Source organism: Dipodomys merriami, unplaced genomic scaffold, assembly GCF_024711535.1.
Source record: "Dipodomys merriami isolate MVZ:Mamm:240054 unplaced genomic scaffold, mDipMer1.0.p SCAF_35, whole genome shotgun sequence".
NCBI lineage: Eukaryota > Metazoa > Chordata > Mammalia > Rodentia > Heteromyidae > Dipodomys > Dipodomys merriami.
The window spans coordinates 7,830,168-7,844,750 of NW_027205048.1; the positions used below are offsets into that span (position 1 = coordinate 7,830,168).

General features: G+C 39.5%; 1 protein-coding gene across 2 annotated transcripts in view; it reads left to right on the forward strand.

The window, feature by feature from the left end:
* The window catches only part of Atrnl1 (attractin like 1), a 482,593-nt gene extending 471,887 nt beyond the window's left edge, over nucleotides 1-10,706 (forward strand). For both annotated transcript variants that reach the window (XM_069988092.1, XM_069988091.1), the window contains one exon: nucleotides 8,806-10,706. In XM_069988092.1, the coding sequence (XP_069844193.1) occupies nucleotides 8,806-8,927 (122 nt within the window). In that variant the 3' untranslated portion in view covers nucleotides 8,928-10,706. The remainder of the gene's footprint in view (nucleotides 1-8,805) is intronic.
* The last annotated feature ends 3,877 nt before the right edge of the window (nucleotides 10,707-14,583 follow it).

Consider the following 14,583-nt stretch of genomic DNA (forward strand, 5'->3'; position numbering starts at 1 on the left):
GAATGTTGGATCCTACTGATTTCACATCTCTACAGTTTTTGTCTTTCTTTTGCTTTGGGCTCAGAATTCAGTGTTATATACTTGCGCTCAAGCTTCAGTTTCCTTCTTCTGGCTGTAAAGTGAGAAGAACACAACTCAAGGGACCCAGAGTCGTGGGTTTATGTCCCGGCATTCCACCAGCTGTGTGAGCTAACGTAGTCATTTACTCACTCTCTGCCTCATTGTGGCCATCTGTGAAACTAAGATAAAAATAGTCCCTTGACCCACTTCAGTTAAATAGTTGTGGGGAACAACCTAGATAATGAATGAAGAAGGCATGTTTCAACTCTAAGAATTCTAGAAATTATTAGTCATATTTCTAATAACATAAGCAGTATTAATATAAATATTGCTTTCTCTGTGGAACGTTGTCATCCCTCTGTTTAGCCATTGCCACTAATTTCAGTTATTTTTGCATTTCCTCGTGAGTGGGTAGCACATATAAATCATTAAGTCATATACATCTTCACAAGCTCATTCCCAATTTTATTATTACAGCATCAAGATAATTCAGCCTTGAGAACCGAACATTGTGTCAGCTTTCTGGCAATGCCGTCTGGCTTGATTCTATCTGGGAATCTTTGAGTCTCTCTTTCTATCTATTCTCCTCTCTCATTAGAATTCTAGCCCACAGTAGTATCCTGGGATTGGAATAAATGAATTGAATGAGTGATATCATAGGATAAAGGCAAACCCTTTCAGTGTTCATTTTTTTTTGTCTAGTGTTCCTTATTTTGCTCCAAGCACTTTTCACTTCATGATGATGATGATGATGATGATGATGATGATGATGATGATGATGATGATGATGATGATGATGACATTTTGAGCTCATATGCCACACACACTTTTCTGAGTCCTTTACATTTCATCTTTACCATAACTTGGTCAAATCATACATGTGCTTGCTGCATAATAATATAAGCTCCATGAGGTACAGAATCTCGGATATTTTGTCTGTGTTGTTCATTGCTAAACCCTTAGGATAAGAGCAGTGCTTGGCATACAGTAGACATGCAAGAAATGCTTGTTGAATGAAGTGATTTACTCTTTGCACCACCAAGCCTAGCAATGTTGTTAATTGAAGGAAGAAGATACTAGAATATGCCTTCCCAGTTCCCAGTTGGCTTAGAAAAAGAGTTCTCATTTGAATTCCAAATTTACTTTCCAATGTGGAAAGATAGAGGATGATTTTTATTTTGTGTTTGTAGCTCTATTGTTTTTTTTTTAAAGACAAATATTTTAAGTGAGCTGGGAAAATTTTTCTACTGTGTAATTAAAATTAGAAGTGATGAGATATGAACGGAGCTTTATGAACGATGAGGGTTCACTTTAAACTGGGCCTGACTCACTTGGCACATTGTAGCCATGTCACAGACTGATGAATAAGATGTTTGTGGTGCTCCTAGTATTACATTTCCTGCCACTTGGACACTGTGTCTTAAAACAAAATTATGAAATATTTTGACACATTAAGGGTCAAACAAAATTTTATAACCTGAATACAATGATCATTTTCATTTAAACATTGGCATCTGTAGTCTTCAGTGGTTTTTAGTAGGTGAGAAGAAACATTGCTTTAAACTCCCAGTCAAATATGACTAGTCCATTTGTCATTCCAGTATCTTGAGCACTTGAAGTGTTTCAATTTTTATTCAACAATGTAACCTTTGGAATTTTGCCTAATAATGACTTCAGTTGTGCTAGCCTTCCAACAGATAAATTAAAATGGAAATGCATATTTTCTAATTATGCATCCAGCCTAGCTTCACATTGGCAAGAGTTGGCCGCTCTGAATGCTAAATGGAGTCTGCACAATGCTGAGAGTCTATGGAACATCAAAGTTTCCCAAAGTCACTTTCTTAATCATGTGAAGGATAGCCAAGACTCTGATCAGTAGCATGTAGCTATATACAATCAGAGAGAAAACATTTAAACATCCCAGCATGGTATTTCCATTTAAATCTGATTACAGTGAAATAAAACTATAGCCATTAAAGGTTTAGAAGAACTACAAATACAAGCAGTAAAAGAAGACAGATAGTAAATGAGGTAGTAAAACATTTCAGCAGGGCAAACAGTTTATAGCACTCATTCAGTCTTCCTGAAGCAGACTGTGCAATTCACTACAGACCCCGCACCGTTCCCTGAACTCCACTTAAACCTGCAATTAACCTTTCACGCCTAATGAAGCTGTTTTCCTGGAAAATTAAAATATATAGTGGTGCCTGCTTTTACACAGACTTGGGAGGAGAGCATTTCAAAATGAATGACTTTTCTAAGCCTTTTGTTCCAATGTATCAGGGAAGTGCTATATTTGTATATAAAGCAGGAATGTTCTTTCCAAAGCAATTTCATTTGATATGCTGTGTTTTATTACTGTACTTATTAATTGTTCTGCATAATTGTAAAAAATATCACACATCAGTAATTTTATGATTTGATTGTTACTGCCTGCAGTCTACCATTACCATTTTATTCCATTAGAGAAAACTAGTTTTACTAACAATGACTAAGTTACTGATGTTTCTCATTGCTGGTTTTTGTGGCAAATGTCATAATTTAAGGAGGTATATTTACCATTGAAATATTTAGCTGTTGGACATTTAGAGTCCTTTTTTGGGGGGGTGGGTCCTAGGGCTTAACTCTGGGCCGGGGCGCTATCCTTTAGCTCTTCAGCTCAAGAAGAACACTCTACCACTTGAGCCACAGAGCCATTCTCAGTTTCTCGTGGTTAATTGGAGATAAGAATCTCACAGACTTTCCTGCCCGGGCTGGCTTTGAATATGATCTTCAGATCTCAGCCTCCTGAGTAGCTAAGATTACAGACATGAGCCCCCAGTGCCTAGCTTTCCTTTTTCTTTAATACATGTTTGAGCATACTTAAGGATAAACAACATTTTTTAGCTTCAGGAAGCAAATATATCCACAATTTTTCTCTATAAAGTATCAAGTAAAGGTCTAATTTTTTTAGTGCATTTTCTATTTATTTACAAAATAGTTGTGCTTTAACTGGTCATTCATCCCTGTTGAGACATTTGTTGAAGGGGATCCTGAGGGATTCCATTTTTTTCCCAGCCTGCCCGGCCCTGGGCAGCCTAGAGCAGCCATTGGTGATGCTACACCTTGGACCCAGTGCAAACAGCCCAATGCAAACATCACCAAGGAGCAAGCACAGAATGATAAGTGGCCAGGGGCAATGCAATAGGACACAGAAGATTGCTTATGTGGCTTATACTTCATATTTAAATAATCTAAATGTCATAGTGTCTGGTATTTAAGAATTAAAAGTGCAAAGAGGTAAAGCTTATAATAAATATTTAAGCCCCAGCATTTTTATTGAATCCACCTGTATGTTTTGATGTAAATTCTGCTAGCCCGCAGCGATGGTGCATCATCTTGACATGGTAAATGAAATTCCTTTAGACCGCCAGTCTAAAATAATGAATTGTTCCCCCAGTTAATTGTATTGCTTTGATAACAAGAAACTATGGTAGGCCTAGAGAACACAATAAGTGGATTTCATCAGATGATTTGTGTGACGTTTTGAAAAATGATCTTCTGAAGTGACCTGATTTTAATGGAACTCCAGCAGCAGTCCGCACAGGCCACTGCACTGAATCTGACCGAGAAGGAGCCAGGTTCCTCTTATGGCACAAGGCTTCAGTCGTTCTTGCACAACTCCCCACTGGGAAAAACCTGGAGGAGTCCACACCAGAAGAAAGCACAGGCAGCAAGGGGCAGCACAAAGAACCTATTTCGCATCTTTTAAAACCAGGGAAAGATTTCCAATTAATCTTATCTCTGCATTGCTTGTCTGTAAATAAACCAAAACCAACAAAAATGGAAACAATGAAAAGCTGTTTCTTCCCACCTTGCCATAGCAAGGGAGTCTGCCACTACCATCTATGTTTTGGCAAAGACTAGAGGGCAGGCAGAGAAAAGTTTCAGAGAAAGATGTTTGGGGTTGTTTACATGGGAGCATGTTGGCTTAGGAAGCTGTCAAACTGGTTACCATGAAGATTGGTGAATATGAGTTGAGTGTGACAGAATTAGGAGAGCTGGTAGACATGAAGATCTAGATTCAGTGTTTCACCCATAGATGGTTACTAGAGATAGTAGTGACTAACAACAGTAGTAGTCTGTAGTCTCTTTTGGATGCCCAAAGTTCATTCCTACCAGTGGGACTCACAGAAGGCTGGCTTCTGGGATGCTCCTGGAAGATAAAGGGCTGTTTTTCTGAGCTGATTGCTGCTGATCTGGTCCTATTTTTAAGTACATGTGGCCATGTCTCACTGGCATGTTAGTGTTATGAATAAGAGATTGAGGGAGGTAATATTGTCTTTTCCAAAGAGCTACTATCTTGATTGTTTTTTTTAACTATTGAGAAAAACAAGGTTCCTTAAAATAACAATGTACTGAAGTACAATGTTAAGAAATTATAGATTGTTTCCTCACCCCTTACCTCCTTTAATGAGTAGTCCACCCTACACCATGCAATTCAGGGAGAAAGAGACCTTGTGTATCTTCTTCACTTTTGTTTCCAGGCCCTCTCATGGTAGTTGTAAACAAACCCTACTGTGTATTAAAGATGTAGAAATGTGAGGCTAATACACACACACTTATTATGATTACTGTGCTATTTATAATTCAATTCAAGATTTACAAGAAGAACTCACGGTAGTGAAATTACCCTTCCCTAGTAACTGAGTTCTTGGTGAAGACCACATTGCCTGAATGTGGCTAGGCGAGGATGTCCGTCAGAATGTGGGCTTTGGGCAGACCAGGTGAGGCTATCTGGATGGATAACAGAAAGCCCACAAGGTAAGTTAGCAGTTGCACACCTGATCTGAAGTTGATGTTATCTCCACGTGACCTTTACCTTTCTGATTAGTGACCGTGTGTGTGTGTGTGTGTGTGTGTGTGTGTGTGTGTGTGTGTGTGTGTGTGTGTGCGCGTGTGAGCAGCTGGTATAAAACCCAGGGTCTCCCCTCCCTCTCCATCCTAACTTCTTTCTGGCACTAGCCTGGTTGGTGTTGCCGGCAGTAAACTCCTTTATCCTCTCTAAAAAGTGGTTGTGATCTGTGCAGGTTGTGCTGCTGCAGCAGTAGGCACAAATCATGTGAGCATGGGTCTGGTAAAGAGCTGGAACTTAACACTGAGAAGCCTCTCCAGCACACAGGGTGACCTCAGCCCAGAGGGGAGCAGGGTTTCTGACATCCCCATGGCTGTTCACAGGGAACCTAAAATGCACTGGGTTGTTACATCTGCACAGGAAAGCACAACAAGCTGACATAATTAAAAATAAGCATGATTTCCAATTTTATTTGTAAATTAAGAACTGCAATATGGTTTCTGATTTATGTGGGTTATTTCTAAGCTTCAGAATCATGAGCAAACCAGAGCTTTAATTAGGTGATGGAATTCATATACCCTAAAACACAAAGATACTGTGACCATGGCGAATTAGCATAGAATTTCCTGTTTTGGCAAGTCCAACTGTTTACTTGTTTTCTGGAGCTTTATCTTCTGTAAGGGAAACAGCATTTGCAGCCATGTGTAAATGGAAACTGTTCTTTTCAAAGCTTCTTTGGACAAATCCATACAGTAGTTTAATGAGTAACATGATTTCATATTTGGATTTTGTGATCATTGAAATTAGTGTAAGTGGTCTCTGTCCACATTAAAGGAGATTCATATTATCAGTCATATTTGGCTGTCTCTGGGCAAGAGGGGCCCAAGGATGAGCTAGCAGGAAGTTGGAAATTATCACAGTAGTGTGCCAAGAGTTCCGTGGTCTGCTTGAAGTGAACCTTCAGTCAACATACTTCTAGCTGGTCTGTGGTTTTTGTTCATGCTGTTCCCCTCCATCAAGTAAAGAAACAAGAAAATAGCTATTTGCAGCAGAGTAAATGGTTAAGACATCTGCATTAAGACTTCAGAAGTTCCCAGTGCTTGTCAAAGGGTGAGAATGCAATTTTTATTTAGACTTCGAATATGTTTTATCTTTAATAAACTCTTTTCCGAAAGTTACTTTGAGAGCAAACTCTTAAAGGAAAGTGTGAATAATTATTAGCCTAGCCAGTGATTACTGTAATTTCCTATTCCCTTCCTTCTCTAATACCATAAATTTCTCCTTCTCCACAAATACCTTCTCTTCTGTTTTCAAATGTAATTGAGGCTCCTTTTCTCTTTTTCCTTTGATGTCAAACATGTACTCAGAGCTGCCGCATCCAGGTATTTTCATCTGTCACTGCACCCTCTCTATGGGGATAAACATCTCTTCATTGCTAACCATTGTCAACATGGGCCTGCTTACCATTCAGGCTTCTATTGTCATTTACACACAGAAATGGATCAAAGCTCACCAGACTTTTCTGTGAAGAAGTCTGGCCGTCTCTGGAAGCAGGCCTTACTCAGCTGGCTAATGTGTGACTTTTCCAGACTTTCTGAACCCAGCCCTTTCAGGATTTCCCCAACACTGCTAGGCCAAAGGACGTTCCTCTTACAGTACTCCCCTGGCTGACATAGGCATTTCTTTCTATTCATAAATCTATGAGATTCTATTCTCTCCAGATTGTATTTAAAGCTTCTGTAGAATAAATTGACCCATTACCAAAGAATGTAGTGACATCTTACATGGGCTAAAATCCAAAATAAGTGTTTTCTTCTTAAAGCAACAAATATATAAATGTCTGTGAGACCTCAGTCACAGGGTCAGCTTACTTTGAAGTCAAATATGTGTTCAAGACCTTGGTAAGGAAATGAGCCAGAGTCTTCTGAAATGGCCTGCACAGTTTGGCCCTGGGTGTAGTAAGAAATTTGAGACATCGTGTTTTATTGAGGAATTTTGGGATTCAACAGAAACTAACGTGTTTCGTGTGTAGCTATGATAAGCCTAGAAATCTGTTACACCATTGCCTTTATAAATTGGATAAAGTCCTTATTATTCTTAAGCATGTTCTGAATGTGCCTCTCAACCAATAAACTGTGCTACAAAATTAAGTGGTATGACAATGTTCTTTTAATTACCTATAACAGCTACAGACCCACTTTTGTGGGTATATGATCCTCAAAGTCCTTTTTTTATATTTCAGAACACAGCTAACTTGTAACAACTTGTTTATATCTTCCACAATAGTGTCCTCAAAGTGCATTCTTGTTTTTGAAAACATCTTGAGAAAAGAAAAGCCACTGAATGGGAGAAAACACTTGCAGAGTGCCTGTCTGATAAAGGACTGGTATCCAAAATGTACAACAAACTCTTAAAACTTAATAAGAAAACGACCCAATACAAAGGGACAAAATGGTCTGAATAGACACTTTACTAAGGAAGGAAAACAGATGCCAAAAAAAGTATCAAAAGATGTTCAGCATAACATGTCATTACAAAATTGGAAGTAAAAACCTATTAGAATTGCTAAAATCCAGAATCCTGGAAACACCAAATGTTGGTGAGGACATAGAGCAACAGGAACTTTCTCTGGTTGCTGGTCAGAATCTAGAATATAACAGCCACATTGGGAAACATTTTGGAAGTTTCTTAGAAATGTATGACATGGGTTTAGCATGTGACCTAGCAATCACAATCATAGGTATTCATAAACTAGAAGTGTATATCTGCACAAAAATCTCAGAGTGAATATTTATAAAAAGCTTTATTCATAATCGCTAAAAGTTAGGCACTCCAATAGAGGAAAACATCAACAAGTTGTGGTATATCCATACAACAGTGGTAAACGAAAATGAGGTATGAAGCCCCCTCTACCCCCAAAACAGACATAGGCAACACGAGTTAATCAACAGTGACAGTTTTAGATGTTTCAGATCAGACATTTCTATTGCTTTGGGCCTCTTGTTGCGGGGATCCCATGGCAAGGGTAAGGGCAACTGCCACCATACATACAGCCAAGGAGAGGAAAAAAGAGAGAGAGAGGAGCTGGGCCCCTCAGTCCCTTCAAGTGCACCACTGTGGTCTAGAAAGGACCTCCGCCTAGGCTCATCTCCAAAACACTCTCCCACTAAGAGCAGTACTCTAGGTGCCAAGTCTTTAACACGTGTGCCTTTGAGACACTGTCTGTCCACAGCAGAGCAAATGCGTGTTTTAAAGTGAAAGCAGTCAGACTGAGGGGTTGCATATGCTTCTTGATTCCAACTGAATAATATCCAGAGAAGAGAAAAACTGTAGAGTCTTTAAATCAAGATCTCTGGTTGGTGGAAGGTTCGGGAAGGGGAGGGCTGAGTCAGTGATCCAGGGCAGTGAAGCTCTGACTGGCACTCTGGGGATGGATGCACAGCGTTATGCATTCATCAAAGCCTTCGGATCTATACAACACAAAGACTAAACCCCAGCATAGACTATTGACTTCAGTTGACAATCACATATCAATATTAGTTCAATTTTTTCATAAGACTAAAGCTGTTCTTCGTTTAGAAATAAATCTTCATACAATGAGTCTTAGCAGTAACACCAAAAATTCCTGGTACATCTGGAGAAACTCGTATTCATTCAGAGGTGGAAACTAAAGTGTGAGGCCATAGCCACAGCTGAGTGTGATGTTTGAATTTGATTGGCCAAGGTTATCATGCTCTAATTTGGTTACATCCTTTTCTTCATGTGTGAGTTTTCTGCTCCATAACTAATGTATAACTAGGCATTGCATGACTGCATGTAAAAACCGTAGGGAGCAGGCCTCAAAGCTACCATTGTCACCATCCAAGCAGTGTCCAAGCAAACATTGAAACACCTTTCTCCTTTCCTTCTAGGCCTTGCTATTGCCAGTGCCCTGATAGACATTTCACAACAGAAGCCTTCAGATAATAAAGACAAGACTTCGGGTGTCCGAAATCGAAAACATCTGTCTACACGTCAAGGAACTTGTGTCTGAGAATGGAAAGCACTCCTTAGACTCTGTCCTGATTTACTTTGCAAATGGCTTCCGTTAAAGCTGTTCTGTGGTCTCAGGTTCCAGAGGCCAGTGTCTTATGATCCAGAGCCCAAGTACAGTTCCCTCTGATTGGGCAGTGTCCCAAGTGGCCAAAGAATGTTCCTGAGTTTTATAAAAGTAACAGTATTGAAGGTCACAGGTGACAAAGTCAGGGGTTTCGGTTTTTTTGTTTTCGTTTTTTGGAATATCTTAGGAATATCATAGCTAACATTAAATTACTCTGGAAAAAAAAGATGTATATTGTTTCTTAATACAGATGAAAGATATGTACTTCCTATAAATCAACTGTTTATATCCCAAGACTTTAAGGAAAGACATTTTATAATGCTGAAATAATGAAAACTGTACAGTTTTTGCCTCATTAGTAATCTTAAGTTACCTGTATATGAATAGGAAAGGAAGAAATTGTAATGACTTTAAATGCTGTTTTATCACATTGTAAATGTGAAAGCGAGATTTTGATTTGGTAGAATGTAGGTAAAGTGTTTTAGTATTTCACATGACCAAATCATGCCCAGACTCAATGTGAGAGCATAACGGTTTCCATCTAACTGGAATATAGACTGCATGAGTCCATTTGGGTAAATGTGCACAACTTTACAGGAGGTTTATTAGAATTCTGATGTAGAGGACATTCCTGTCATCTGTGCCAACTGCCTAACTCATTATCAGAGCTGATGGAGCATGGAAATCCTGTCCAGCAATGAATTTCTCCCTCCTTCCCAAAACAGCATCCAGTATCATGACCTAAAGAGAGCTGAAATGGTGACTGGAGAGTGAACTGCTGCTCCAATGTGGTCATTTTTTAATTGCCTAGACCTAAAAGATCCACCTGCGTTCTTAGAGGAGCATCACCTTTTCTTTTGGCTTTTGGGGTCTAGCTGCTAGATTTCATTTACCTTTCACAAATGTTATGAAATGTATTTTAGAGCCATGCTTTCCAAGCTACTTCCTGCCACCTACTCCACGTGGACTTGGAGCAGAGATGAGTGTTGTCTGCAAGCAGCAAGATCGCTGTTCTCACACGCACACATCAGCGTCACGAAGGAAGTCTGCAGTTTAAAAATAAGGTTATTGTTGGCCACATTCAACCCACTCTTGAATGACTCAGAACTACGAATTATTGCAGAAAGGAAAAGCCAAATCAAACAGCTTCCACACTGGAATACGGAATCACTTGTGTCCTAATATTGACCGAAGAAGCTCAGTTGCATTAACAGATCTGGTTTGGAATTACAGTTTTTAATTTCAAGGTGACTGACTACAGGATATTTAAGAACAATGACAGAGATATCCTCAGCTGCTGTCTATGATATAGTTTTGTTTAATATGAAAGTCACTTAACCCTAATTGATGTTTAGTACTGCATATGTACTCTCATGTTCTCTGGCTTACTGGAAGGTAATGACACTTACACTTCATGCCTAGTTATGCATGCCTTGGTTGTACAGTAGCAGAATATGACCCTGTTGTGATATTAAATATTTATTTCAAATGCCATTATACATAGTCAGCCAATTTTGATGAGGATTGACTGTAATATATAAAAGGAATGGTCATAAAATATGTAGTTGCATCTTAGATTTTTAGATTGCATCTAGCCATGACTATATCATTATTTTGATAATTAGGCATTTATGAATTGTAGTATATGTTCCATGTGTTGGCATGACAGTTTTGCTATTTTCTATGCATTAAAAATAAGACACATCTATAGAATAGTTTTAGTCATTTTATCTCCAGCTTGTGGCTTGTCTGGGAGGGGCAGGGCTGATTGTTTTTACTTCTCTATGACATTGTCTCTCTCACACAAAACCAATGATCTAGGTTTATGAATGTCTCCAAAACCAAAAAAAAAAAAAAAAAAAAATCAAGTAATTTGATCAACCTCCTTTTGGGCCCTTTAAATGTTGAGTTTTCTCATGGAAAGATAAATTGACAAAAATGGTTATTACAGAGACATAAGTACTTTAAAATAAAGCAAGTACCCAACTTGTTTAATTCTCTATTAGTTATCACTAGAGAATGCTTACTTTGCAAGGATACATATAGACGTGTATGGAAATTCTTGCCTCAGCTATATTTTTAGAGGCTAAGCAAATAGCTATGTCAAGTTACTAATTGTTAATTTTCATCCATCTTGAACCTGTTCATTGAAGTCATTCTATATTCTATTCCTTTCTGGGACACATATTGCTAACTCTAGCTAGGTATGCAATATATTCTTACCAAAGCTTTTTTTCTTTTTATGACTGATAGAAAATAAAACTCTTCACCCTCAGGTAAAGTGGATTAACAACACCTCAAAGGTGAAGGATAATCACTTTGAATCTGTGTCTTGCCCCTTTGAAACACACACATTCCAACCATTTTACACTTGATGCTTTTGTTTTTTAAGAACTCAGACTACATGTCTAGACAGATACTTTTTGAGAAGTTATCAGTTTAATTTGCTCATTCACTTAAAAACTTAGTTGAATATAATTCTGAACATTTCAGTATAGCTGACTGAAAAACCTTCACATTTTACAACTCCTTATTCCATAAATATGAAAAGAAAATGTTTAAAATAGAATGGAGTTTTAAAAAAATTAACTTGGAGACACTATTTGGACAACTAGATAGTTCTTGGTGAAAATGAATCTGCTTCTGCCTGTAGATTTATTTAATATATTTTATGAGAATTGGGATTCTCATAGGAAAACTGTAGGTAGGACATGTTTAAGTAGAGTCAGCTTGCCCTACTTCCGCATCTCACTTTGGTTTGGTGTCAGTAAGATAGAAGTGATTATGTGGTTGAGGTCATTTAGAGAACAACCTGGTGGACAGGTTAGACAGACACTGGAACCAGCCTATAGGTGTGGGATGCTGGACACCTGAAGGCCCACCAGTGAAGGGAGGTGCTGGTGCACCTTGTAGAGCTGTCCTGATGCTAGCAGCTCCCGGCAGCCCCAGCCCACCCGGCAGCACAGCAGGTGTTGCAGTCATGGCTGCTCTTCTTCCCAGCTGCCTTATTCACCCATCTATTAATTTTCATCCAATTCTTCACCATATGTAGATTTTTTTGCAAAAAAAAAAATCAACAAAAAAAACTTCCTGGATATCTTATTTTCCTATCTTTCTAGAAAATAGGGATTTCTTTAAAAAAAAAAAAAGTACTGTTGACATTTGAGTCAATTTTTGAGCTTTGACTCTCTAAATCTAGACAGTTTAGCTAAGCCTTTTTAAATTCCCTGTTGACATTTAGAGGGAAGCATCAGTTGTCACCATTCACATGCAAACTAGCCAAGGCAGAGTCGTGCTTCCCGGATGTTGTTGTCCTAGGGAATGTATCTTTTTTTTTTTCCATTGGCATAAAACTGGTTTTAGAAGTGTTTTGGGTTTTTTTGTTTGTTTGTTTGTTTGTCGGTCATGGGGCTTGAACTCTGGGCTTGGGCGCTATCCCTCAGCTCTTCAGCTCAAGGTGAGCACTCTACCCTTGAGCCACAGCACCACTTCCGGTTTTCTAGTGGTTTATTGGAGATAAGAGTCTCACGGACTTTCCTGCCTGGGCTGGCTTTGAACCCCAATCCTCAGAGCTCAGCCTCCTGAGTAGCTAGGATTACAGACATGAGCCACCGGCACCTGGCTTGGGGTTCTTTTTTTTTTTTTAAGTGTTTTGTATTTTTATAAAGGTTGTTAAAAATGACAGCTGAAAGCTGGGTGCCAGTGGCTCTCTCCTATAATCATGGTTCAAAGCCAGCCCGGGCAGGAAAGTCCATGAGACTCTTATCTCCAATAAACCACTAGAAAACAAGAAATGGTGCTGTGGCTCAAGCTGTAGAGTGTTAGGCTTGAGCTGAAGAGCTGAGGGACAGCGCCTAACCCCAGAGTTCAAGCCCCAAATGAAGTAATTTTACCCACCTACACCTTTTAGAAGATATGTTTCCAAAACTCATTTCTGTTTACTAGGCTGGGCTTGGAACTGGATCATAAGAAATCCCCAGATTAGTTCAGATTCCTCCTCTTCACACTCAGTAGGAAAATAGGGTGACCCTGAAGAGTAATATATTGTGCTCCATGGTGATTCTTGCCTTGATGAGTCTTACCAGTGAATCTTGGGGACACACTGGACCAATGAGCAGCCTTTATCTCTAGTCAGAGAGAGTTCTTTAGATAATGAAGCTATCATTCTAATTCAAAAAGCTTTAAATAATTTCCCAAGGAATACAAGCCATCTGGTTGGTGCTCATCCGTGTTTTCATTATAGTACACACTTAACATTTTAGTTTTATCAGATTCTTTTAAATTAAGAGTTAGAATCACAGTTACTGTCAGTATAGATGTACCCAGGTGTGCATGCCAGAGTTTAGAACAGATTGTATAAAAGTTCAAAACTGCCTTAAAAAGCCAACATTTGAGGATATACTGTGCTATTAATCAAGACTTTAGTTATTGAAATAAAAACATTGGCTCTTCCAGGTCTCATTGCCAAATGCAGCTTTGTTCTTGACTTATTTTTTAAGGAAAAGGGGTGTTGATTTAGACTTGGTTTTTTTGTTTTTTGTTTTTTTGAGACAGGGTCTTACTGCGTATCTCCTAGACTGCCTTTCAACTATCTCCAGTGTTTCCACCATGCCCAGTGACTCTTGATTTTTTTCCCCCTTCCAAGATTAGGCAGGAAAAATACTCCAGGGACCTGAAAAAAATATTCCCCATGTAATACTTGCTGATAAAAGTTGTAGTAGTCAGTTTCCACATTCAAAATACACTTTCCTTTTACCCTGATTTTCCTTGACCTTTGTGTCCACCTACTATTTGGATAGTGTGCTTAGTTAACACTTTGCACATGCTTTCTGTTTTGTGTTTACAGAAATTATCCTTCATTATAATAAAAGCCAGCTTTCTGAGCCCTGGGCGCCCATGGCACGGCTGAGTTTCTGAGAAAAGCCTTCACATTCTTTGGCAAGCCTCAGGTGTTTCTGTGTGGTCATCTGGGGCCAGGCCTCAGGCAAGTGTTGCTGGGAAAAAGAAAACCAACGAGGACCCAAGGCCACACATCTCCCCAGCGCCCCCCCACACCCTCCCACACCCACACAGGAAGGTCAAGTAGTGATCTCCCTTCCTGGGCACAGGGTTTCCAAGGCCTTTGGCCATGATCCTGACCTGAGACCTCACACTGAACTTGTCTCAGCCTCTGCCCCAGGACAGAATGGTGTTTCCTCATTCCAAGATACACACCTTCCAAGGGTCAGGCCAAGGAGGGGCTGGGTACAAAGTCCTGCCAACTCTGGGACACATATTCATCTACCAGGGCTCTAGAAAAGAGGCCTTTGAGAAGAGCCTGGAGGAAGGTGGACCTGAAGGTTGCATCCTGCTTCCCCTTTCTCTTTTCTTTTTGAACCACGATCCTCAGATCTCAGCCTCCTGAGTAGCTAGGATTACAGGCGTGAGCCGCTGGCACCTGGCTGGTTGCCCTTTCTCCTGCCACAGCAAGCTGCTGCTGCTCTGAATCCAGCCTTGCACTCGCTCTTCTGATGCTGGATTCACGGCTGCACAAAGATTGGGGGGTTTCAGCTCAAAACTGATTTTTCCTCTAACTTGCAGGAGTTTCTCT